Genomic DNA, 26,153 nt, shown 5'->3' on the forward strand with positions numbered 1-26,153 from the left:
GACTCTGTCTGGTCTGCATAAAATGGTGTTGGGTGAAGTACTGTTCTCTTTCAATGAGGTAGTAGGAGAGGTATGTTTATACAGATAATGTACAGATTGTAAATTGTGATGCAGTGTTTTTGGTATTTTTATACGTCTTTCAAAATGTATTAATTAAAATATTCCTTTTTACAGTAACTTGCAGTACTTGTTGAAAATTATTTTGATTTTTCTGTTTCAAACACTATGAAGGCACCGTTGGCTTCAAATGTAATGGCATGCGAAGGGCTTCCATATTCTAAGTTAACAGAAAGCACTGTGTGAGAGGGAGACAACTGGGTCCTGCTGGCACTCATCAGTTCCATGGTCTGGAAACAGAGAAAATGCTTTCTTAACAGGCAGTGAGATCTTGCAATGCCAACTGACAGGTCGTAAGTCCAGAGTTAGAAGATATAAAAGTGCTGACTGAAGCTGCCAGCTTCAGGGCAAAAGTTGCTTTTTATCATTTCAGCTACAAGTTTTCAGATTAATCAAGATCCAATGTCTGGATATTCTTGTGGCTCAAAGCTCATCCAGAATGCTTTCTTCAAATGAATGCCTTGTCTGTAGAAGACTGAATTCACTCCTACTCCCCCCCCAAAAAACCCTGCTGTAATCAAATATGTGTTCTAAAAACTCCTGACTTTTTGGATGAGAAAAATGTAAATCCTTCTCTCCCTAAGCCCATGCTCTTTTTCTTCGATATGAAGATGTGATAAAATGCTAAGGCCTGTGTTATGGTGATAGTCAGGTATATTTTTAATTTAAATATTTTCCCTGTCCTCAAAATGTATGAAGCTGAGCTGTTCTGAGATACCAGAAATCGATCTAAGATTCAGAGTCTCCTAAGTGATTTATTTGGTGGGATTTGTATTGCTTGATCTGTGCATCATGTGGCATCGGCAAAACATTAAACCCACTGTGGGAAATAATCACAAACTAGCAGATCCTATACCTATAATGATAGTTTGAACCATGTTCTTAGAATGGCATACATGTGACCCTGAATAATTAGTGTAAGCTGTCTCTGTGAACAGTAAGGAGTTTAATTATATAGGCAGCAGACATGCCACCTTTAGGAGCAAAATTCAGTATTTCTTGTGTTAATACCAAATGGGCACATGAACATGAGCTAAACAACTCCCTAAAACTTGGTTATTCTTTATATATGTGCCTAAATGGGGATTTAGCTCCCTAAATCTGTTCTTCCATGTTAGAACATTGTGTCCTAAGTGACTTACCTCCCTGAATCACAGGTCAGTGACTGTCTATAACACAGTATTTGTCAGTTTTTTAAGGATTTAAGGGCCTCTCAGCTGCATTTGACAGAACATATCATGGAGAAATGCTAAGTAGCTCAGGGATAGTACTTCACCTCTTGCAGGAGCAGCTGAAAATTGTGTTGGGGACATACAATATTGAGGACTGAGAGCAAATTTCTATTGCACTATGAGTTCAAAAATGCTATCAAAGCAACAACACACTAAGAGTACTTGGAAAAAAAAGCAGACTTTGGTAAGCATGTTTCATCTCATTGTTTCAAGGGGATGTAGACTGTCACCCCCTTGTTCCCTTATACTGGTTGTCAAGAAGAGGTTAAAGGGACTCGTGACACCATCTATCTGGAGCCGAAAGCCTGAGCTGGGAGCAGATGGTAGAGACACGGACTGCAGAAGACAGACATAAGGTATGGAGAGAATTCAGGAGAAATGTGTTCAATTCTGTTTTATCTGAAATGTTCTTGATGCATCAAGTTGGCTTAGGAACTGCAAAATTACAAAAATTAGCCTTTTCTAAAAAAATAAGGAAAACAAGACAAAACCAGTACAATATCTGCCCTCAGTAACTTTTTTTCTTTTTTCCACAGTGTGCAGTTGCTGGTGTTTCAGTCCAGGTCTGATTTTCAAAGTAGTTATTCATGGAGAAGGATTTCCTATAAGCTGGCCTTCTCAACAGTCTGTGTGGAACTATTTACAGGTACCTGTAAGAAAATTGGAATTTCCTGGAAAGCATATTTAAATCCTTTTCTGTTCAAATGGAAAAGGAACAGCCCCAACAAATGACTGTTTAGTTTTTCATGGAAAAGGTCAGTCTTTATTGTATTGCTTTCACATCTGTACATAGGAACATGAGCTTAAACAATCTGTAAAGTATCTTGTGTTAGGTAATGAATCCACCTGACTTATATAAAATTCACTCTCTGATCTATTTCAAAACTCACAATATAAACAAAATGTCTTACTAGCACAGTTCTTGCTATAATTCTGTCCTGAACAAAACCTCCCTTGCAGCCAATTCTGGATATATTCCCCTGAGAGAGCACTGATTTTGAACTACTGGCTGGTAGAGTTTTCAGTGTGCGACTGTAAAACTTGTTTAAGCAGTATGTAGAGTGTGTCCATTTGGGTGACATGGTATTTAGTCAAAAGTTTATCAAATCTAAGTAAAGTCTTGAATTTCTGTTATAAGAGAACACAGCTTTTTTTCAGTCCAACCCAGAAGTACCTATGGAAGCCCAGTAGCGTACATGAATCACTGCAGTTAGTGCACACTCAGACGCAATGATCATGGGGAAAAAGTCACAATTGACAAGGTCTGATGACAACTCTTCCTGTTGTCCCCTTGTCCTTCTTTTCATCTCTACATTTCAGAGTATAATTTCTTTCCATGACTTGATCCAGTAACCTGGTCATAATCCATTTCAGGTGCTTAATGAATCTGTTTAAAAGAAAACACACAAGTATAACAAATACAGAGTAACACTCTAGACCTGGATTAAACAGAGAAATCACTATGTATGTTAGATATAGCTCCATGCCACTTTTTTCTTTAAAAAAATTTTTTTTTCAAAACCTTTTCTGACTATGAATAATTCTTTGAGAAGTAAAGGCCTGAACAACCTCTGACTGAAACCAATGTAACAGTTCCCATTAGTGTTAGCGCATACTAGCCCTTAATGCAATTTTCACAGAGACATGAAAATATTAGTGTGAGATGTATGAGAATATGCTGTCAACCACAGTCCATTGGGTCTATTATTAAGGGTTGCTCTTAGGAGAGGATAACCAGCCCTGACATCCAGAGGGATACTCTATTTTATGCTAGGTTTGATATCCTTAGACCTATTTTTTACTTAAAACTGAGTTTTGAATTGGGTACTTTCTCTTAAGCAGATGCTTCATTAGATCATTAGCATTTTTTGTATAATTATGAGTTAATTATGTGTTCTCTACATTTGACATAGCCTCTGACTTTGGTCACTTTTTTTTTCTTTAGAGAAACTTTGTTCAAAACATTTTGGATCCACCAGTAAATAGTTATGGAACTAAATAACGTGACATTCTTGGTTTTGGTGACAAAAACAAATTGCTGTTAAAATGCTTTATCCCAATTTACCTAATTTTCTTTGGTTAGGTCAAAGTATCTGACAGCTATTAAAGGGTGATTTTTTACCATCATCAGAAGTAAACCCTATGCCTGAAGAGCCTTTATTTTTAAGCAGAAGCAGAAGTGTGGATTGTGAAGGTGCTGGGCACTGGTGACAGGATCATTTTGGTCCTGTGATCCTATACATGAGCTATTTACTGCAGTGCAGAATGGCACAGGCAGCTGGGCGTGAGTCTGTGCTGCAGAAGAGCTGTCGAGGAATGGGAGCCCAAGAGCAGCCCCTGCTGCCTGCAGCTGAGAGAGTCCAGGCTGTGTGCGCTGTGCGGGACGGGTCGGGTCTCTGCAAGGCCCACTCTTCCCTCCTTCCCTATTAACTAGAGCGTTACCCAGAAATAAATCATTAAGTACAGGTCATTATTTTCCATTATTTCCTTATTTCCCATGTATGGCTGCCCCTAGTCTTTCCCCTTTCTATCATAGTTAATCCTATAGCTGGGATCCTACAACAGCTCTCACAAGGGGAGGATAGGGATCTCTCCCTGCTGAACAGAACATGAGGAAACACAACCCGCATCTATTCCATGTTCTCTGGCAAAGGAGAAAATTGCTCCTTACCAATAAGGAAAAAAAAATCCTTCCTGAGCTGAAGAAAAGTTGTGTAGATGATTACCCATAGCAGGTCGCAAAACTGATGCTTTTCAGCACCCATCTCCAGAGCAAGAATAAGCTGGCAAAATCTATGGCAAAAGAAGATCCCAAGCAATGGAGCCTCTGAACCAACCACTGGTCATGGCTGAATTGTTCCTCCTCGTTTCTGTTGGTTCCACTCCACTCAAAACCCTTCTACCAGACTGTGAAAGGCCAGATTTTTTAATTCCCTTAATATCCACTTGATGGTGACGTTTCTACTAATGTTTATGGGATCTTTGACTGAATGCTCAATCTCTTAACAAACTCTTAGGGAGGAAATATACACTGTTCTCCATCCAAAGAGAATATGGTTTGTAAATTAAATGACTACATTTGTGCCAGATTTTCCTCAAGTTCCTTACACCTGAAAGAGATATTGATCTTCCTGCATTAGGGTCTCAACTCCACAACTTTCTAAGGCTTTGATTCTGTCAAGATTTTCAATACAGCTGCTAGGCCTTTTTTATGAGTGAAATTTGATTTCATGACAACTTGCAAACTGGAGAGGATATATATTACAAATATTTTTGTGTCCTCAGAGGGGACCATTAAAACTATTCAGCTATCTTTTCTGTGGCCAAACTACTTAAGGTTGTATATCTGGAAAGAGAAAGAAGGTTTATAATTTTCCCTAAAGAAATGGAAAAATTTAGCCATTACTGTGTACACTTTAATTCTTTGGGACAGTCGTTATCCTTATAAATGAGAATCATTATGAAGGGATAAAGGGGAAGAGTTGAATTAGCCAAATACACAAACTAAATTTCTCTAAAAAATCACTCCTTTTTGCTATTTCAGGATTACTAGTTGTCACCTGAACTACAGTGTCACTATTTTTCCAAAGGAAACAAACATGAATTAAATTTGATTCATTTCTTAATTCCTCTGATGGCTTAAAACTGATAATTGGCTCTTGTCACCTGCTATTAAAGCAAGCTGATTAGAGTAAATTTCATTTTCAGATGAAGAACAACAGCAACAACAAAATTCATCACAATTTAGTTTTCAAAATCACTTGTGGGCTGTGGCTTTTACCCAATGAAATACTCAGGCCTTAAGCACTTCTGTTCTATATTAGATGTCTCTTAATTTTCTATGACTCATTTTAATCCATGTTATTAACAGCAGCTTTTGGAAAACTATTTTAAAAATCTGCCTCCTTCCTTGAAATATATAACTGAATGTATTTGGTAGAAAATCCCTTAGGATTGTGCATGGCTGTGGTTAATGAGTTTGAATGGTCAGTTCATCAGTTAACTGAGATTTTGTCTTCGTTCCAGCTAGGATGGAATTCTTGTTAACAGTAGTTGGAGTACAATAGTCTCTTTACAACAAATCTACCAGGTGATTTTGAGCACACAACTGCTCTAAATTTTAGTAACACCTAAGCATTCAAAACATGCTTCTAAAAATCATAGCTATTGCTCTTAATCCTATTGTTACTATAACTGATATAAAATAGACAACTGGTCTGTATCATGGAGTCAATCTGTTTGCTTCCCATTTTTTTAACATAGAGATTTCTGTGAATGAGAGGAAACCATACTGGGGAATGGAAAGGTAAAATCAGTAACTGATGACTTGCATATATTGTTTTTAAGATTCCAAGTCTAAAGGGAAGAAGTCAGGAGGTGGATTCTGATGTGCTTATGTATATATCTTGACAGTGCTAGTGATAACATTCTTCTGATCCGTTCCTTTATGTGGCATCTCTGTTTTAGAGAGAAGAAACAGAGACATAAGTGAGTTAAACTCACAGAACACATCAGTGGTAGACATGGGAAGGAATCCAGCATGCTTATTTCCGCCTCCACTGGGCCATACTGTTTCTCATACAGACTGAGCCCTCATTTCTAATTGGCACTATTCTGGTGAGCTAGTGAACTAAGCTATTTCTTTGACTGATTCAGGATTTAGATGCTGGCATATAGCAGAAGTGCTGAGTCACAAGCTTTTGAGTGCTGGATTCTGCTCACCAAAGACATTCATCATAATTTACCTTGATGCAAAAATATATGTAATGCCTGTACTGTATTTCCTATTCATTTTTCATTGTTGATTACTTTTGCTCATATTTTTTTCTGATTAGATTACTTCATCATGAGTCACATCTAATTTTAAGACAGTACAAGGAGAACAGTCACATAATCTTATTCCAAGGGACACTCAAGCTAAAAAAGTAGATGACACGAGCAAGCTAAATTCTGCTCAATTTACACAGACAGATTTCTCCATTTGAATAGGATAGGAAGCTTCTTCAAGCTGCTTAGCTGTCTATCCTCAACCTCTGCTACCAATTTAATCGTGACTATTATGCTCAGAAACCTGGCCATAATTTTGTTTCTATTGAGTTTCTTTATTCAGCTGAGGTTTTTGGTGCAAGAGAGAAGAGAACTCTTCTGATCCACATGCTCTTCTACTTTTACATCTAAATAAGCCTTCCCACATTTTGCAAAATCAACTCTAGGGATTTCCTCCCTTTGTTTCTCTGTTCAAGCAGCCACTCAGCTTCTGGGTGGAAGGCATCACTTGCTAATGCAAAGAAGACACTGCAGGATTTCAGCTAAGGCTAATCATAGCTTTTTGGTTGTTCTCAGTAGTCATTGGTGAGTCACATGAAAAGCACTCCTCTTGTATGCAAAAGAGTAATGCCTATATATTTTTCAGCTCTGCTGGTAAAACTGAGATCTACTCTTCCTGCAGTGTCTTGTGAATCCTCAGTACTTCTGGTCTAAGCAAACAGAGCAGGTGGACAGCCTTCCTCAGTCTGTTGGTAGACAGGTTAACCCCCATACGGAACTCAGGTCACTTAAGACTAGACACCCAGGGGATTTAATCTTCCCTTTCAATGCCTCATTTCTGCTCCCAGAACAGAATCCACATCTCTGAATTAAGGACCTCCTTTTCTGCATGCATTTCTAGGGAACTGATGAAGATGAATGCCACAGAAGAGTAAATAACTCTGTAACCAGGCTGTTAACATAAAATCCTTTTCATGGAGACATGCTGAGTCTTTGCCTAGTAGTTAAATAATTATGCAATTTGTGGCCTGGCTGTTGAATAAATAAATATACTTGAATAAATAAATAGATGAAGCATAGTAATGTTATCTTTTTTGCTCTGTAATAATTGATCTAATTTTAAGGATTTGTGATTTGATTCTCAATGGAAACAACAGCCTAACATGACAACTTTCAAATTAAAGGTTCAGGGCTGCAGGTAGTACAGTGCAGAGCTCCATTGGCTCCAGTGGGAGTACGGACTTCTGAGCTTTGTGAAGACCTGTGCTTTTCAATTTCTACATTTGGGAAGACTTCTGCATTTTGATTTCTACGTATAGAGGTGACATGGTCTTAGAGTGAAAATATCAAATAGTTTGCAAAGCTTCTTATCCTATTGAAATGAAGGGAAGTTTTAAGAAGCCCATTTATGTACACTAAACAGGATTGAGCTCAGATCTTATGCTCTGCTAAGCTATGTGTTTATGTAATAGGAAAAATCCAGTGGAGTAAAATAGCATGACTGTTTTTTTTCTTGGGTCTTCCTGAAAATTAGACATCCATCATTGACAAATTCTAGTCAGAAAAAAAGTGAGAAAGAAATAAAGCATTTTTAAAAATTCCTGTAATAGACAGTGTTGAAGTAATAATATTTGGAGTTTAGGGAGAGGTATTGGGGGGGCAGGGCTTTTTGCACACTCACCAAATACTTTGTTTAAATTTTCATTAATTATTATGAATTTATTTCCTGGAAGACAGGGAATATGGATTTGAAGGTGACCGACAAAGGTTTTTGGGTCTCCTGTATTTTGAGCACGTATGCTGTTTGCTGAAATTAAAAGGGATAGAAGGAGGAGACAGTCACAAAAGTAGCCAACAGGGTTTTGTGGGGAGTTCAGTTCTGTTTCAAACCTTCTGTGCTAGCAGAAGTGGTAGTACTAGAAACAGAGTTTTTTGTGATAGGCCACTGAATGTTTGTATGAACACTTATTTGCAGTAACTACATGCAGTGGGATTACTTTGGTGGTAACAGATCTGTTCCTCCTTCTCCTACTTCTTATGCTCCCATGTGCCTTCAGCCAAGCTCTGCTCAGTTGTGTGTGTGCAAACCAAGTGAGTAATACCAATATTACTCCAACAACACCAGTTTCCATTTTATATCTTCTAAACTATTACTCCCATTACTTTATATGGGACCTGAATAGAAATTTCTAGAGATATAATTTTAACCTGTATGAAGGAGAACACTATAAGAAAGGTAGTTTTTTAAATTAGAAGACTCACTAGAATAGCTTGATATTAAATGTTATTTGTCTAATATGTCCAAAGAAGATATATTTGCAACTTTACAACAGAATTTCCTGCTTCTGTATTTTCAAATAGAAAATACAAAGGTATCCTGAATTTGTTTTCAAATTTACAGCCAATATTTTGCTGAAAATTCTACTGGCAGATTTGTTAACATATTTTAAACTGTGAATGTTTTGATTAACATACATTTGGCACAGAGAGTCCTAGCTGGAAATTGTGATTCTCTTCCCAATTGCATTTCAATGTTCTAAAATGCTAAATCCTTACAACATTTTCAGAGTTTTAGTATAACTCAGAACTATAACAAACCCTCATGCTGTGATTAATATGAATTAATATAAAAAGAATGGTGAATTGTGTAAGTTTATTATTACCCAGGATACAGTTTTTAAAGGGCATCTATTTAAGATGTATTTCTGGCTAGAGTAAGATTTGTGAATTTTTGATAAATATTACCTTGAATTATCATTTAGGTCCAGAGCCAGGGCACTTTGAAGACCTGATTAGCAAAGTTGTTTACTAACTGCAAACATAATACCTAGCTATAAGAGCTGCAGTGGCTCAGTACTCTGAAAATTACTCCCCAGGGAAAAACCCCGTCTTCAGCGCGCAGCAGAGGACAGCAGACGCGGCCCCGACCGGCCGCCGCGCTGTGCGCCGGGGCCCGGCGGGAGCAAGGGCCCGGCCAGCTCGGGGGGGCGGGCGCCGGGGGGGTCCCGGGCCCTCCGGGGGCGCTCAGGGAGCCGCAGGGCTGTGCGCTGAAGCCAGCCCGGCAGCGGCCCCTGCTCCCGGCCCCAGCGGAGCCGTGCCCGGCCGTGCCGCCGCGCTCCTCCCCGCGGGCGGCCGAGGGCGCCGGGGTCTGCCGGCCGCCGGGTGCGCGCCCCGCTCCTCGCGGGGACGAGCGGCAGGAGGGGACTTACTTCCCGTGCCAGCGCGACGGGCCCTTCCCGGCAGCGGCGGCAGCAGCAGGTCCTGCGCAGCCCGGCCAGGAGCAGCAGCCCCCGCTGACCCCTGCGCCGGTGAGGCCATTTTGAACGGAGGATGCTGCGCACAAGGAGCTGAGACGCAGCGAGGGCACCCCGATGCCTTGGCTGTGGCTGTGCCGGGACACGCAGCCCCACCGGCCCGCGGCCAGAGGGCTTCACTCCGCAGCCGCTTCGCAGCGCTGCGGGGGCGTTATTCCAAGTAGCCATCGAAGACATCCAGCTCGCTGTCCGTCTCGTAGAGCACTGAGCCAGGGTCGGAGAGCACCCCCAGATCCACCAGAGCCTGGTCCATATCCTCGGGCAGGAAGACAATGCCTACATTGAGAACGATGTACTCCATCAGGAAGGCATAGTACAGGATAAGCACGTTGACGAAGAACAAGCCCACGTAAAACATATAGGGCAGCACCAACAGCGCATGGAAGGCCCAAGACTCCAGCGAATCCAGATGTGCCGAAACCGCGGCGGGCATACAGCTGTGCGGACTGCGGCGGCGCTCCGCGGCCGGGGCGCTGCTCGGCGGCGGGCTGCGAGCGCCGACCTGCCCCACCGGCGCCTGGCGGGGCGCGGAGGACGTGCGGGAGCCGCGGGACGCAGGCAGGCAGCGGGGAGAGGGCGGACGAGAACGCGCCGCAGCCCCAGCTGCAGCAAACGACAAAATCCCAGAGACGGAGCAATGCGGACCCTGAAAGAGGAGAACCCCGCGAGGGGCGCAGAGATGGCAAACCCGCAAGGCCACCGGCTCGGCTCCTGCCCGCGCAGCTCCCGCGCGCAGGTGGCCGCCGCGGGCCTCAGGGGCGCTGCCGCAGCGCTGCCTTTGGCAGAAGGCTCGTCAGGGGCATTTCCAGCCCGGCTGCTGCAGTCCCGCCGCGGCTCTCGTCCTGCTCCCGCTCGCAAACTTCTCGGAATAACCGTGCAGGCGCTTTCTGGCGGCTGACGCTGAGCCCTTGCCCGCCGCCAGGGAGCCCGCCAGCCCCCGACCTGCCCGGCGAGACCCCCCGCCACCGCATGCCGCGTCTGTTTACCCGCTCCGGCTCCCCTCGCATCGCTCCTCCGCCGGCGCCGCCCGCCGCCGCCCCTCGCCGCCGCTGGTTGGCTTGGAGGCACCGTGATTGGCACCGCCGCCTCACGGGGCTTCAGCCGCACTCGTATCCCGTTTCGCCTGCTCGGGGGCATCGTCTGGCTGGGGGGGGCGAGGGGAGACCTCCTCTCTCCTCTCCCCCTTCAGCAGCGCCGCCGCAGCCCCGCGCCGCCCGCCCGGCGGGATGCGGTTCCTCTCCGCCCCGGGCACCCGTGGCTGCACAACGCACGCACCGGCGCCCAGGCCTTCCCGGGCCGCCAGGCACTGCCAGGGCTTCTGCAGCATCTCCTCCAGTACCTGCCAGTGGATTTATAATCGTTAGGACTCTCTACACGCACCTCCTTTGTAACAGGTCATTCCGATTCTTTTATTTGCTCTTGCAGCTCAGGTAGGCTGTCAGGTTTTGGTTTTCCTGATGCCAGAGGCAATAATAATGGCACTTTAATATTCAATTGAGGCGTTTCTTTATTGACCAAGGCTTTACCAATATCAAATTATAATCAAAGGCATGATTTTAAACTTATTTATTGACACTGGACAACAAACCCAGCTCTCTTCCCTCAACTTTTAGTTTGATCTGGTTAAACCAAATAAATATAAAACACATCTACTAGGACAGTCATTACTGGTCTTTGTTCTGCTTTAATTAAGCTAGTTTTGAAGCCAATTCAAAATTAAGTGTGCAATACTGTGTATGAAAGACCTTAGCAAGAGGAACGGCAGCAACTGCATTTCCATCACCACTTCCTGCAGCATCCTGTTCTCTTCTGCTTAGAACTGACCCCATCAAAAGCTGGTTCGTCTTTGAGTTACGAGAGGTGAACAAGAAATGTCAGAGGCAAATATTTTAGCTCAGATTACAATGTATTTCAAAAGTATGTGCACATGTTAAAAGGCTATTTTTAGTTTAGGCTGAAATTAGTCTTTTATATTCTAACTTAACAGTCTTCTCACGACTTGACTAGATCTAAGTCACGTAACTTCCAAACAGAGGGGCAGTATAAATTAAAAATAGAATTCAGTCTTTAGGCTCTCGGAGGTGCAAGGTGTCCTTCAAGCCTTCGAGGTTCGTAACTGCCGTTGTGGTCAAACGTGGCACTTCGTTAAGCACATACCTGACACGAAGCGTGTTTCGTTCCTCAGAAGTGTCACTTGGTGTGTATATTTTGCCTTTGCTTTCCTCTAAAAGAACTGCCAAAATAAGGTTCTCAGCGGGAGCTGGCTTAGGATAAGCATTTTCCCTTTTCTTTGGACATACTGACAGGAAAGGAGAAAACTTCGGGCTCCCCGGGACCTTTCGCGATTTTTTCTAGGCGGGAGGCGGGTGACGGCCGCGGCGGTGGCGGTTGGCGAGCTGCGGCGGCGCGTGGCGGCTGCGGCCGTTGGCGGCCGCGGCGCGTGGCGGACCGCTGCGGTGACAGGCCGGTCCGCCCGCAGCGCCTCCTCTCGGTCCGTGCTGCAGCAGGGCGCAAGGCCGCAGCGCCAGGAGGGCCCGACGCGTCGCAGAGCCTGCAAGGAAGGCCAGCGGGAAGGGTGTTTTCCCGTTCCGTTTCGGTGTTTTGCTTTCACTGTTTTTACCCCCTTGCAGGGAGCGATGAGACAGCCGAAATAAAAGGAGCGCTCCCCGCTTCCGCCGCCGGGACCGTCCCCGTCCCGCTCTCCCAACCTCGGGGACCCTGGAAAAACGGGCATCCCCCGGAAAAAATGTTGGCTCCGCCCTGAGCGCTCGCCTGACGCCCCTGTCCGCCCCGGCGGGCAGTGCCCGCTCCCCCGTCCCTCCCGCCGCCGCGGTCTCGAGCCCCCCGCCGCCGCTCAACGGGCACCAACGGCCCCGGCAGCCCCCTCCCCGGGCCCCGCCCCCGCTGTGCTGCGGACCGGATGCATGCTGGGACTTGCAGTCCTCGTCCAGCTGCCGGGCTGTGGGAGGCGGGGCGGCGGGACCTCATTTCCCAGCGTGCCCTGCCGGCGCGTGCGCCTTGGTGCTTGCGTGCGCCGACTGCTTGGGTCGGCAGCTGTCGGTCGCTGAGGTGCCGGCTGCTTCCTGGTCTCCGTCCGCCCCGGCGCCGCCCGCCTGCCCGGCCCGTCGATCCCCTCGGGACCATGGCGCCCTAGAGCCTCGCGAGTCGCAGCCGCCCTTCGCCGCCAGCATGTTCGGCCGCTCCCGCAGCTGGGTGGGCGGCGGGCACGGGAAGGCCGCCCGCAGCATCCACTCCTTGGATCACCTCAAGTAAGCGTGGGGCCGGCGGGGCTCGGAGGAGGGGGCGGGGGCCGTGAGGGGGAGCGCGCTGAGGGGAGCGCGTGGCTGGCGGCGGCGGCGAGCGGGAGCCGCTCCGCGGCCGGCCCTCGCCGGGGGGTACCGGCGCCCGTCGGCGTTGTGGGGGGAGAGCCGGCCGGGCTCTGGCTCGGGCGGCTCGGATGTGTGCGGGGGGAGGGAGACGGCTCCCTGGTCCCTCCCGGTTTGCGCGTTTCGCAGCTCTCCTGAGCCGAAGGCTCCCGGAGCGGTTCTCGAGCAGCGACGGAGGTTTTCTGTTTAGCGTGGTTTTGCTTCCTCCTCCATCTCCTTCTCCGTGAAATGAGTCCCGATTTTGATAGCGCTCTTGTCTCTTGGCCCCAAAATATCTTCAGGGCAGACGCAGTTCCATGGTGCAATGCCACACTCACGGCTGTTATTCGTGTTTTTTATTTCTAATTATATCACAGACTCGCCCCGTGGAGCAGAGTGTAAGAGGTGTTAAATACGAGAAATACCGCGTTCCTGTTGAGAGAGAACTTTTATTGTTTCCTGGTAGTGGCCAAGGACCTAGGAGCCTGGTTCCGGACTATAAAAAGTACAGAGCTTTTGAAAAGGAAAAAGATCTAAGCAGTCAGCGGTGATTCACAACAGTCAGGGCGATGGTTCTGCAGGTCCAGGGATGTGCCCTGGGTAGAAGGCTCAGCAGCTGGCACGAAAATAAAGCTATTGAGCTTGGGAATTGTAGTGTTGGTCTGTAGAGTCTGATGTCCTTGCATTATTGCTAACTGCAGAAGGGGTAGAATAGCTTTTTCTAGCTCTGCCACTGGACAGTTGGAGGGAAGACAAAGGATAAAAAATTTTTAAGTTCTGTGTTTCGTTCTAAGGGTTCTGATTATTGCCAGAAAATCAATGAGGTCTATGCTTAGAGCTTATATTGCTACTGAATATTTCTGGTGCTGGACCTGGTCATAATTTTTTTCCTGAGGAATGATAGATTAAAACAGACATTTTTGCCATTCTGAAGTGAAAGATGCCATCCTATTTTAGGGAAGTTATTTTAAGGAATTGAAAATTGTCAAGGCATTACCTCTGGTAGACTGAGAAGTACCATATCCATTGATATGCAGTTCATATCCATCACATGAAATATTTTCCCCTTTCTAAGGACAGCTGAAGTATTGCAGAAGTTAATTGCTTTATCTTTTTGCTTCCTGGAGTAACTTATTATGTTCCAGTTATGAATTGTTGAATTAATTTTTCAAGAGTAGTAATAATGACATTTTAAGTGAAATAACAGGTTTTTCTTGATCTGCACATCTCTGCATTGATTGTCCCAATCAGTATAGTTATCATTTCATAAAAGCATGATACCTGGAGTTCCTCCTTGCTTTATTCTAATGCCTTTTTTTCTCATCTTCTATAGATGTAGTGGTATTCAAACTACAAAGAGTGACTTTAAAATACACTTGAACTTGAATGAGCAGCTCCTAAATAGATCTGGAGCAGGGCATTGGAAACTGAGGCTTTCCTTGATTGTGTATCAAGGTTTGGATTTGGATGGTGTGAGTGGATGGGCAATTGTCACAGGCTTCCTTGTGGTTGAAAGCCTGCAGGTTGACCTAAATGGACCTGTTTTCTTTTTCCATTGGAAAAGACCAGATATGATCCTGGTCTGTTACTTGAATGTGTGTGCAGGTTTTAAGTCTCTAGCTGACATTAATTTTCTCTGACTGTTGTGGATAGCCGTGATAATGTTCTTGGATTCCCAGACTCAGCTTTTTAAGTGCCTCACTATTGTCAGAAGCTGGTCTCAAAGCAACTTAAAGGAGCTATGTCTGTTGTCCTAAAACTACTTTTGTTTTAAATTTAAAAAATTATAGTGATCTGTTGGGCTTTGTTTAGAATGAATCAGTAATGAATGAATCAGAATGAATATCAGTAATGAATAAATCCTAATATAAGCATGTTATTCATTCATTTGCTGTTGCATATGGGAACAGCACACATTTTCCATTTTTTTAAGTTCTGTTAAAAAATCTTCATTTTTAGCAGTTAACACTTATGTGTTTAACAGTTATGCTTTGGGTAGCTTTTAAAATAATAGCTGTAATTTTCTCCAGAATGTTTATCACCATTAAATATTCTTGTTGTATTACTGTTTTGTACTGTTCTTCCTTCTTTCCTTCCCTATCTTCCTACAAAAGCTAAATGTTGTATAGTAAATCTCTTCAGACTTGTCTGTAGAGAAATCTGAATACTTTGCAACAAAATGAACAATTTTGCCTAACAGTGTGAAAATTTTTGGTCAAAATCTTTGGTAAAAAAGTTGATTTATCTTAATCCTGTTCTGAACAGGTTGCAATGCCCTTTCTTCATGATTCAGTTCTCACTGACCTCAGTGGATCACTCAGTGAATTAACAATTTGGGTGCTCCCCTCTCCTTCCTCAAATTATTTTTTTTTTCCTACAATAATAATAAGTGATGTATGATCAATGCAATACCAGTACTGGTAACCTTTATTACAAGAAAAGGAGAGCATTAACAGAAGTACTTCCTAAATGAAACCATTGTGAATACAAAACTTATTGAGAAATATATAGTTGGTAGTTTTCAATGATTAATCAAATTACAAAGAGGTTTTGAATGGGCTCTGACAGTAATGAGTAGGATGCACTTGTATAAGATTTGGATCTTACAAGTGCTTTTTCAAGATGATGTATGTATTCTAGTCCTTATCTCTAAACTGGAGAAATGTTCAGAACCAGCAAGACTAAATTTAAATGTGTGGCTCTTTACCAAAGAAAGAGAAATCAAGTGCATAAATACAAAACAGAATGTAACTGGTGAGGCAGCAGTACTGTGGAAAGTAATTTTGAAAGCATGGGAGGTCAGACTGAGTAAGTCAACATCATCAGGCATTGCCGGGGGCGGGGGGGGGGAGTTACCCTTAGATATAAACATAGAAATGTTGTATTTAACATACAGGAGGCAGTTACTCTGAGCTACTTAGCACTGGTGGACATTTAGATAGAACATCTATCTGCTTTTGATATTACACTTGAAGATGGACAAATTCAAGTGCAGAGAGAGAGCACAAGGATGCTGATGCATGATGAAATTTGAAGAAACTGAATTTAAGTTTAGAAAAAAGAGGCTGAGAGGGACACTTTCAGCATTCAGAATCTTTTAGGCAAGAAAAATGTGATCATACGTTCTCTTGTGGCCATGGGTGGTAGAACAAGTAATATCCTGTTCTATTTGCAGCAGAAAGGACTTAAGTCTAGAAGTATTGTGGCTCATGCTTGACTTATCTAAGAGATGAAGTATATAATTCTCTCCTAGAATACTGTGTGTGGTATCTTTAATTGTGAAATCTAAAATGGCGTTATTGTAAAGGAAAGGACACCCAATACCTTTGATCTGTTTCGACAGTGTATATTCTAAGTGTTTGTTTAGCTAGGCTGTTCATCTATCCCTCTATTCTGTTTTTTACATGCTTTCAATTCTAAAAATGAATGCATCATGGCTATTTGAGGCAACAGCCTTTTTTTCTATGCAAACCTGAAGTTATTGCTTCCTCACTAGATGCATTTTCTTCTCTATCTTTTGTTTGTGTGGCTTCTTCAGGTGTGGTTCTTGACTACTTTTGCATGTAAGCCAGGCACTCTTGTGTAGGTCAGGGTTTCCTCCTGTTCTCTCTGGCTGCTCTGATAGTCACTGCGCTCTGTTTCTGCAGCTTCTCACCTTAGGAGCTGTGACCTGTGGCTAAAATACCAAAAAAAGTTCTTATTGCCAGTTGAGGATAGTCTAACCTCAGTAGATGCATAGCCAGATCTAGTTGAGAGGACACTTTTATCTTCCTCCCCTCTCAATCTGCAAACTGTAATTTAAGCTGGTTAACTTCATAGTGGAATGGATAAAGAGAATTTCTGTGGTTTATTCCAGTAGTAATATCTTAAACCAGCTCAGCCGTTTCTGAAGATATCTTCTGATCATATTTTTTCTGATCATAGATTTCCTGTTAATGTGAAAGGTTGAGCAACTTTGTCTGGAATTTGAGCTTAGTATCTTTGTTTCTAGGTATAAATAACATTTTTTTCCTACTTTTCCAACCTGTTTGTAAAGAGATGTTTTATCTAGAGCTGTTGTTGCTTTTAAATGTGTTTCTCATTATTGTCTCAATGCTTGGTATTTTAATTAAAACCTTTTATGCATGCAGGATGCATGCCATTATAGTTGCATGCTGAACATTTCTCATGACCTGGTCACATACAGTGTCCATAATTAAGCATGGTTGAAGATTCTTGTTTCATACCTGATTCATTTCCTGAAGTACTGTCCATGCTATGCATTGAGTTGCCTCTGCAAAAACCTTAATTATGTAACTTAAGGCAGCATGAAGAAGCAAGTATACTATGGTTAAATTCAGTGTTTTCTAATTTCTGAGTGCTTGGCTTCCTAAACTGTTGTCTGTTTTAATATGTGTGTAAGAAGTAGAAAAATAATTGCACGACTTCTATATTCATGAGTAGTTGTAATATGTTACTGCGATAAGCATGGTTTCTTACCAGAAAATATTCAGAATTTTCTGTCTTGTTAAATTGTTGACAAAATCTCCCACTGATGTCAGTGGTATCAGGTGCTTTGATACTTCCTGCATGGTGTGTTGGGTTTTTTTTTTTTTGTTTTTTGTTTGAACTTGAAGCTTTCAGATGTAGAGAGATAGAGATAATCCTTCTTTGTAAGGATTTAGTATTTTGGAGCACAAACTTTTGTCCTTTGTAATCAGCAGGTAAAGATAGTTGGGTGTGGTGGGTGTGGTGGTTTTGTTTTTTTGTTTGTTTGTTTTTTAGAATTTGTGTACCAGTCTTGTGCAGTACTTTATATTCTCATGATACAGGATGTTGCATGACCTGTCTGGTAAGAGAAACAAGTTCATGCATGCTTTCTCATCCATTTTCAAGTAAATGAATAAAGGAGTAGCTTAAAAGTAAAGCCTGTATTTTTCTCTTAATGCATCAGTGTGTTTGCAAGTCAGGGAACTTTGCAGTAACATTGATATCAAGCAATAAAATTGGACTTAAGAATGTATTTATGGTTATTAAACGTTCCTTGCTTTGCCAGAAATGTTTGTAATGCTCTACATTCCAGTGACTCCTGAGGTGAGGTAATAGCATAGAATTCTTTCCATTGTTTATACTCATCAGAATTCTGTAGTTGGAGTAAACCTTGTTCCTAAGTTTATGTGCTGCAGCTAATTAATTAGAAATATGTCTAAATTATCACATCTATAAACATATCGCTTCAAATATCTAAACTAAAATATGCTAGGCAGTGTAACATTAATTATCCTTTTAAACTAACTCTCTTGAAAAATAGTTACCAAGCAGATTATTGTAGAATGAACTGTTCTGATATAATTGCCTTCAGACTTCAGCTGTTCATTACTCTGTTAACTGACATGCACACAGAGCAGTGACTTGGTTCATTGTCCTGATAACAGGTGTAGTACCATAACAGGAAGTTTTTGTAGGACCTGTGTACCATCTGCTTTTTAGAAAGTCTTAGGAATTCTGACAAGTGGTCAAAATTACAAACTCTCCCATCTTCCCTGTGACCCATCACACTGTCTCCACAGAAGGGATTTTGAACTTTGATAGTCAGATTAACTGAAGAGGATTTGCATGTAAGCTTTGTCAAGCTGTCAAGTGACTCCTGTTGTGGACCAGCACATGACTAGGCAGTTATGACTGTAGGAGGTAGCTATGAATCATTTTTTCCAATGACTGGTTTCAACCTGAGCAGGTCCAGATCTGGATTTGGGAAACAAGTATTGATCTGTGAGGAAAACAGTGTGGAGGGAGAGAGGGGGAGAAAGAGAGAGAGAAAATTTTTTACTGAACAGGAAGAGTATGAAAGGTGTATCTTTTTCCCCTCCTGCCATCTTTTCCTTTTCTCTTCCTCCTCTCTCTGCTCAACTAACCTTAATATGATTTATCCTTTATGACATTGCTAATTTGGGGGGAGGGAAAGGACCATGTGGTACATCAAGTTTGTTAAAGCTGTAAACTTATCGGAGTTGCTCATTTAATTTTCAATGTATTTGTGCAGTACCTAACACAGTAAATCCTTATTTAATGATTAAGCACTGTCATAATCAGCAAACTTATAACATCTTACCATAAGATTATTATAAACTTTTCTGGAATAGCTTCTGTTTCCTGCATGGCCTATGAGGATGGTCTGTGTCTTGTAGCAAAGTATGTGAAGCTCTAGCCAACTGAGAGGCAGCTCTGTCAGTGGTTGAAGAAGGTTCCCAAAACCAGTTGTAAATTTTTAAGGAAACTGGAAGTATGATCAAACTTTTCTTTGTTGAATTAAAGCATGAAGAAGGTTCTGAAGCTAGGTAATATCTTGGTTTGTTTCTTTCTCAGTCTGATAAATAGTTGGAACAGCCTAATACGTGTATTCAGTTAAGTGGCATTCTCATGTCCAGCTGCGTGTTTGCCCTGTACAGTGATTAAGTTTCTTAGGGTAGATTAAATTGGTGGGAAATACTGGTTTTTTGAAATGTGATTTTGAGCCTGTTTTTGACACATTTCTAAAACTTACTGCAAGCCAGAGATTCCTAAAATTTTGTTTTAGAAATGCACAATGTTTCCTGGAACCATATGGTAGCTTGGCAAAAATCTGTATTTTTATCTTTTGTTCAGCAGCTGCTGGAGGTCATCGGGTCTGTGGCTTTCCTTAAAAATGGCATCCTTAACTTTTAAACTCCTATGTTTTTAAACTCCTGTGCTAATGGTTTGCTAAAGTTTCAGCCATAATTGTTGGACAAACTTCCACAGAATCCAAAACAATGATAGACTGCCACATAGCCAGAAGGTGTTTAGTAAGCTAAACTTTCGCAGTCTTAAAATGTATGTGAAATTTCTCTAAATATGCAGTAACTTAAAATTTTTTCTTTTATAGTAATTGTGCCACTTCCTTACATTCTTCCTTTTTCTTTATTACTTCATAAAAGCAAAAACCACAGATGAAAGAAAGGAGTGATTTTGAATATTTTCTCATGCTTTTATTAGAATCTTCTCCCCTTTTTGTAGGACAGAGAAATAATATACATTACCTGACATAATATATTATTTTGAAAATAGAAGAAAATCAGAAAATGCACTTCCTTAACTAAATAAAAATCTGAGATTTGTAATGCAAGCTTTTCAAATTTTCTTTAGGTTCCTGTCACCTGTTGTAATATAGATGTACACTTCTCTAACTTCACTAGGCAGTCTTGCAGTCTTACCTTCTGAGATAGTAAAGCTGGACTTTGCCACCTTTCAGAGTGATATTTCTATGTTTGAATGGTCAGAGACTTGGAGATTTGCCAAGATGAGTGAAATGGTCTTTGATAGTCTTGGTTGTTAACCATCAAATAAATTAACATAAGTTCTGACAAGTGTCACTGCAGATAATAGAAGGCTGTTTTCTAGCTAGATTTACACATGCGTTCTTCTGGACTTGCTCTTTTCCATATCAGCTACTGGAATTTAAAGTACTCGCTAATAAATTTCACTAAGTTGCTAATTGTTCACTAGTTGCTAGTTCACTAATGGACAAGTTTTATGTAATTTCTCCTCCTGTTAACATATGCATAAGCATTCATAATTGGTCTGGGTAGTTATGAATTTGTTTCATTGGCCATATATTCTGTTTAACAATTACTTTTCCCTCCGCATCAGTACTCAAAAGAAATTTTAGAATTTTGAAATTGTACAATGATTAGAAATAGTATGTATGTGTATCTAAATTAAGTTACAGTGACTGCAGACAAACATGGTGTGTGAAAGTCACAGGGTAGCATATTAATTGCAGTTAATTTTTCTTTTAGGTACATGTATCATGTTTTGACCAAAAATACAACAGTTACAGATCACAACCGCAATCTACTGGTGGAGACTATTCGTTCTATAACAGAGATCCTTATATGGGGGGATCAGAATGACAGCTCAGTATTTGAGTAAGTAATTCTAATCATTCTTCAAAAACAAAATCCAGACCCAAAATTGCTTGGAGTTGCATAGAGATCTACTTGCAAGAGGTTAACCCTTCTAAGACTGCCTTTCATGAATGTTGGGAGAAAGGTTATATCCTGTAGCAGAAAGATAAGCAGGATTGCATTCTTTTCTTACAAAGAAACAGAGAATTTAGTTCTAAAATAAACAATGCATTCTATTAATAACAGAAAGTGTTCAAATTCCAGAGGCCTTTCCATGTACTGTTTTTGTTTGGCCTTAAAATCTTTGACGTAAATACAGAATCTAACCTATTTTAGGGTCTAGATTTACTCAGTGCATCTATTAATATCATATGACTTTCATTTGTTCACTTTAATTTATATAAGATACTCTAAACGAGTATCTTATTCTAGCGGTAATATTTAGAATTTTTGTTTAGATGGTATTTTAATCCTTGTAAAATAATGTGATTAAAAAATAAACTTTTAAAGAAATAAGCTGAATATTCAGAGTTGCAAATCTGACCGTTAATACCCACAGCTTGGCTGTCTATGGGATTATTTACTTGGAGATGCTTAGTCTTTTATGAGGGTAATTTATGATTGAGATGATAAAAGCTAATATGTTTGGCGTTTTTAATTACTTCTAACATTTCTTATTCAGGGGGTGGTTGGTTTTATTTTTACAAGATGAATTTAACATGACTGGGTTATGATGTGAACTGAAAAAAAAGAAAGCTTGTACAGTTCTGATCATTCATATATATACTATAGCTCCATCACATTCCTCATTACAGTCTCTGCTTGGAAGAATTTTAGGGCTGCACAGTTTTGGTGTTCTTTTTCGCTGCAGTTTATGCAGAAAGATTTTTTTCATAAACATGTATTTGTGATGTCCCGATAGGAAAAAGTCCATACTGTTCTTTTTAAACTATGTGCATTGCTGATTTAAAAATGCTGCAGGCATTTACTTCTCTTTGAATTGTACACAAATCACACTTTTGAGATGCCTGCTTTTGATGTGTGGCCTTCTCTTTTCACTCAGCCTCTTTTGGACATTCTTCTAGTTTATGCTTTGACTTTGCTTCCTTCTTAATTGCATATTTAATACGAATTTACAGTACTCTAACATGGTCTTAAACATAGGTAATTGAGCTTGAGGATGATAGCAGAAACTGAGACTTACTGAATGCGGTATAGAGCCTGTACAGCGCGCAAAAAAAAAAAAAAAAAAAATCAAAAAGCAAGACTCAAAAAGCAAATCAAAAATCAAGAATCCAAAAGCAAGTGCACAATGTTGGAGATAAATAGCCTGTTAACTTAGGAGCAAGTGAATGTTAAACAAAGCCTAATCTTCATTTAAAAGCTCTCCCTTCAAAATTGTCAGCTTGTGATTGCAAGGTAGGGAAGCTGCCTGATAAATTGGATGCATTAAAATAAAAGAAGGAAGATTAAATAGCCCTTATGTCTTTATATCCCTTTACCATGTAATTTGACTGTTTCTAAAGTTCCCTTGTTACTTTTTAGGGCTTTTGGAAGATGTTCTACTGTTACGCAGATAAAACTTTGCAAAATACTTCGTCATAAATATGCAGTTTGTGAATCTTTCCTAGAATCATCCTTGATCCTAGTAAATCACATTCTTGTTAAATACAGCAAATAATTTACTGACACTTCTTTACTGTATTCTAGCTTTTTCTTGGAGAAGAATATGTTTGTTTTCTTCTTGAACATCCTGCGTCAGAAGTCTGGTCGTTACGTGTGCGTACAGCTGCTGCAGACCTTGAACATACTTTTTGAAAACATCAGTCATGAAACATCACTGTGTAAGGGCACATTTTTAAACTAGTTAGTATTAAATGATCAAGACTTGATTTAAATAATTTTCATTTTATGAACTTTAACACTGGTGCCCTGCCACAGAAGAATTCTCTCTTTAAATTTCTAAGTCTTTTTAATTGAACGCTACTGAAAATATTGCATAATTTACTCCAAAATATCTTTCAATAAAAATTTTCAGTAGTACAGTAGTAACTGTTTGATACTATTGAAACACTCATTTCACATATTTCAAGGGAGTCTTTAACTCAGCAGTTAGTTGTGGCCTGAAATGTTTGCTTTGCTACTGCGGATTATGCAGTGGAAGTCTGTCATCTAACTCTTACTGGAACTGTTCTGACATCACTGGGGCTGGCATTCAGTTGAAATGTGTTTACTTCAAGGTTTTTAGAAACGTGTCAAGACGACAGAAAACTAGTGCTTAGTTAAAGGTATACTCTAAGACTATCAATAAGAAAAAGTTATACACAAGCCTTTGAGAGTATATGACTTCAGGAGGAAGAGAGAGAGCTTTTTATACGTTTTATTTGATTATGCTGTTTTAAGGATTTGATTTATTAGCCACAAAGCAAACTACCGCAAAGCATGCTTAAATTGAGAAAATGCAAGTGGAAGTATATTCTATTCTCCGTTGACTCCTGTTCTCCTCATATTACTGCTTGAAGTTGTCACTTGAGGAGTTTGGCTAAAAATTGGGTTCTTCAGGCATCAAGTAGTTTGCTGCTAGCTGTTACTTTAAATACAGCTAATTAACATAATAATTTTTTTCTCTTTTGATTAACCTGTGTCATGTTTCTTATTTTTCAGACTACCTGCTTTCTAATAACTATGTGAATTCTATTATTGTCCACAAATTTGACTTTTCTGATGAGGAGATCATGGCATATTACATATCATTTTTGAAAACTCTTTCTCTGAAACTCAATAATCATACTGTACATTTCTTTTATAATGAGGTAAGTGAAGAAAGAGTTACAGTATAAGGATGAGAGGAGTTTAAGTAAAAATTGATTCCAATTTGAGGTGTATTCTGTTTAGTCTCAACATGACTTGTTTGTTCTAAATTTATTTTTATTATGGTAATATCAGTGATTGAGAATTTATTTGTGATGGTCTCTGGAGAAGCATATTAAAAAAGAAGGTCCCTGTACTTGTACAACTACAGCATGACCTAAATCTAAAAGTATTATTTTGACTGTTTCAGCAGTTCTCAAGTCAGCTTTCCTGAGAATTCAACCTCTTACATGCTGTTTACCATGCTTTTATAAACAGATTTTTTTTTTTTTTCCATTCTACCACTCAATTCTTAAGAGGCTTGCTCGAAGTCTGCAAAGCCTGGTTAATCAAAGGCCAAAGTTGAAATGTTCTTTTCCTCTTTCTCCATACCACTTTTTGCCGAAAGAGGGCATCAAAACTCTGAATATGTGCAGAGGTAACATAGAATGCTTTCGTGGTCAAAGCAGTTTATTTTAAATCAAAGCTATAACTGAAACTGACCCTGCATTGTTAAACCATTTTGATTGCTTTATAAACATTAAAAATATCTGAGCAATACGTGGAAAACACTTTTCATGTAGAATCCTAGCAAATATTCTGTACGTGTTTCAGTTAATACATAATGCTTTCTTTCCTTTTGTTACAGCACACTAATGACTTTGCTTTGTATACAGAAGCTATAAAATTTTTTAACCACCCAGAAAGCATGGTCAGAATTGCTGTTAGGACTATAACTTTAAATGTCTACAAAGGTATGGGGTTTTTATATTAAAAAAGGCACGTATACAAAATGTTTGTTTTACTGTAGTTTAATTTTCAGCCATACATTTAAATTTAGTTCTTGTTATATGAGACTGAAAACCTTAGCATGCTGATGTCCTTGCTCTTCATGTGTCATCTTGATTTTTATGAAACAGAAACCCAAAGCTACAGTGTGTATTTGTAAATAGTATTCAGTTACAGATTCCTGTACCGGACATTCCAATTGGACACAAGGAAAAAACATTTCACAGTGGCTAAGCACTGGAACAGGGTTCCCAGTGAAGTTGAGGAATCTGTATTACTTGGTATTTTCAAAATTCTGCACGGGCCAAAGCAACCTGATCCAACTTTGAAGTTGGCCCTGCTTTGAAAAGAGATTTGGCCTAGATGACCTCCAAAAGTCCCTTCCAACCTAAATTTTTCTGTAAGTCTATAAATGTTCATTGTGTAATGGACTGAAAATACCACAGTGATTTCTGTGGAAAAATAAGTGCATATTCAGAATTTGTCTCTGAAATCAGCATGCTGTAAGGCATTGTGAAATATGTTCACACAGGGCTTCTTACTCTTTTTTGTTTGTTTGTGTAATTTGATTTTATTGCAAATTTAACACTACTTTCTATCAATTAAGAGAAGTAGCGATTTGAGGACAGTCTTCATCATATAAGATCTTTCTTAAAGTAATGAATAATTCATTTTGCAAAGAATTTGAATAGCCTCTTCATAGTGGGTAGCTCTTTTATAGTGTTGACCACTAGGGACCAAATGTCTTTCTCTTGTATGCTGAGAAACAGGCACTGTAGTATTTGTTTTCTACTTCAAATAGCTGTATGCCTGAATGAGCTCACAAAAAGAGCAAAGTGCAGGCTTCATACATTATTTATGTGTATTTACTAAACTAAATGATAACATTTCACGGTAAGAATATTCAGTTGAATGTTGCAGTGTTATGAAAGTTACAGTTGAAAACAGCTCAGGCATTCAGGTTTCATAATTTTGAGTACCATTTGCAAATGTTCTTATCTAACGCATACCCTGTATCTTTTAGTTCAGATGCTTCGTGCTTTAGCTTTTTTAACCCTTTTGGAGGATGTCACTATCCCAGTTCCTAATCCTGTTAACTGTTGTCTGTTTCTTTTGCCCTTCCTTCACTGATGATTCCTGTGTTCCTTAATGCAGTGTCATGTAAGTCTAACTAGCTTGACTTTCAGCATTACTGCTTTATTCTTATGCTTTTTATCTTCTTGTTAATAAAGAATGCGCTAAAAAAACTTTCTGAATTCCACTAGATTTGTTTATCTTTAGACCCATGTAAATATATCAATATTAGGCTCATTCAAGCCAATTAAGAGTTGCTATGAAACTTTTGTAGATGCCTGTTTCATGCATCAGATAAATTCAGGTATATACTTGTATGAAAAGCTAGCATGTAATCAAAATTCAGAAAATAACTTTGTTGTATTAAAAAAAAAAATTGGAAACTGATTTTTCTCTTTAACAATTTCTCTTCAGTGGACAACCAGCCAATGCTGCATTACATTAGAGATAAAACTGCTGTCCCTTATTTCTCCAACCTTGTTTGGTTTATTGGAAGCCACGTGATAGAACTGGATAACTGTGTGCAGACTGATGAAGAGTAAGCTTTTACAAATGGCGGGTATTGAATAGAAATGCTTTTCCCAGATGCATTGATAATCTACTTACTTTGTCTGTAGTAGTGCAGTTAAGTTAGTTTCCCAGAACAGTTGCCTGTAGACACTTCAAGCTTTTAATTCTCACGAAGTTATGTTAGCGATTCTTTGAATTAATAGAGGTTAGTGCTGTGTTCTCTATCTGTGC

The 26,153-nt window shown here is 40.5% G+C and overlaps 2 protein-coding genes across 5 annotated transcripts in view; one reads left to right on the plus strand and one right to left on the minus strand.

Moving 5' to 3' along the window:
- Nucleotides 1-2,110: 2,110 nt before the first annotated feature.
- DEXI (Dexi homolog) lies at nucleotides 2,111-10,904 on the minus strand. Its single transcript, XM_067306218.1, has 2 exons — nucleotides 9,326-10,904; nucleotides 2,111-2,736 (listed from the first exon to the last, which is right to left on the minus strand). Exon 1 carries the CDS (start codon nucleotides 9,861-9,863, stop codon nucleotides 9,582-9,584), a length of 282 nt encoding a protein of 93 aa, XP_067162319.1. The 5' UTR covers nucleotides 9,864-10,904; the 3' UTR covers nucleotides 2,111-2,736; nucleotides 9,326-9,581.
- A 1,591-nt stretch (nucleotides 10,905-12,495) lies between these two features.
- CLEC16A (C-type lectin domain containing 16A) overlaps nucleotides 12,496-26,153 on the plus strand; it is a 93,474-nt gene continuing 79,816 nt past the window's right edge. For all 4 annotated transcript variants that reach the window (XR_010885780.1, XM_067305990.1, XM_067305991.1 and 1 more), the window contains exons 1-6: nucleotides 12,496-12,699; nucleotides 20,592-20,720; nucleotides 22,410-22,543; nucleotides 23,364-23,512; nucleotides 24,199-24,304; nucleotides 25,827-25,950. Coding sequence is in view for 3 of the 4 variants with exons in the window: in XM_067305990.1 (XP_067162091.1) it covers nucleotides 12,620-12,699; nucleotides 20,592-20,720; nucleotides 22,410-22,543; nucleotides 23,364-23,512; nucleotides 24,199-24,304; nucleotides 25,827-25,950 (722 nt within the window). In the remaining variant the exon portion in view is untranslated. The remainder of the gene's footprint in view (nucleotides 12,700-20,591; nucleotides 20,721-22,409; nucleotides 22,544-23,363; nucleotides 23,513-24,198; nucleotides 24,305-25,826; nucleotides 25,951-26,153) is intronic.

The sequence above is a fragment of the Apteryx mantelli genome, chromosome 16 (genome assembly GCF_036417845.1).
Source record: "Apteryx mantelli isolate bAptMan1 chromosome 16, bAptMan1.hap1, whole genome shotgun sequence".
NCBI lineage: Eukaryota > Metazoa > Chordata > Aves > Apterygiformes > Apterygidae > Apteryx > Apteryx mantelli.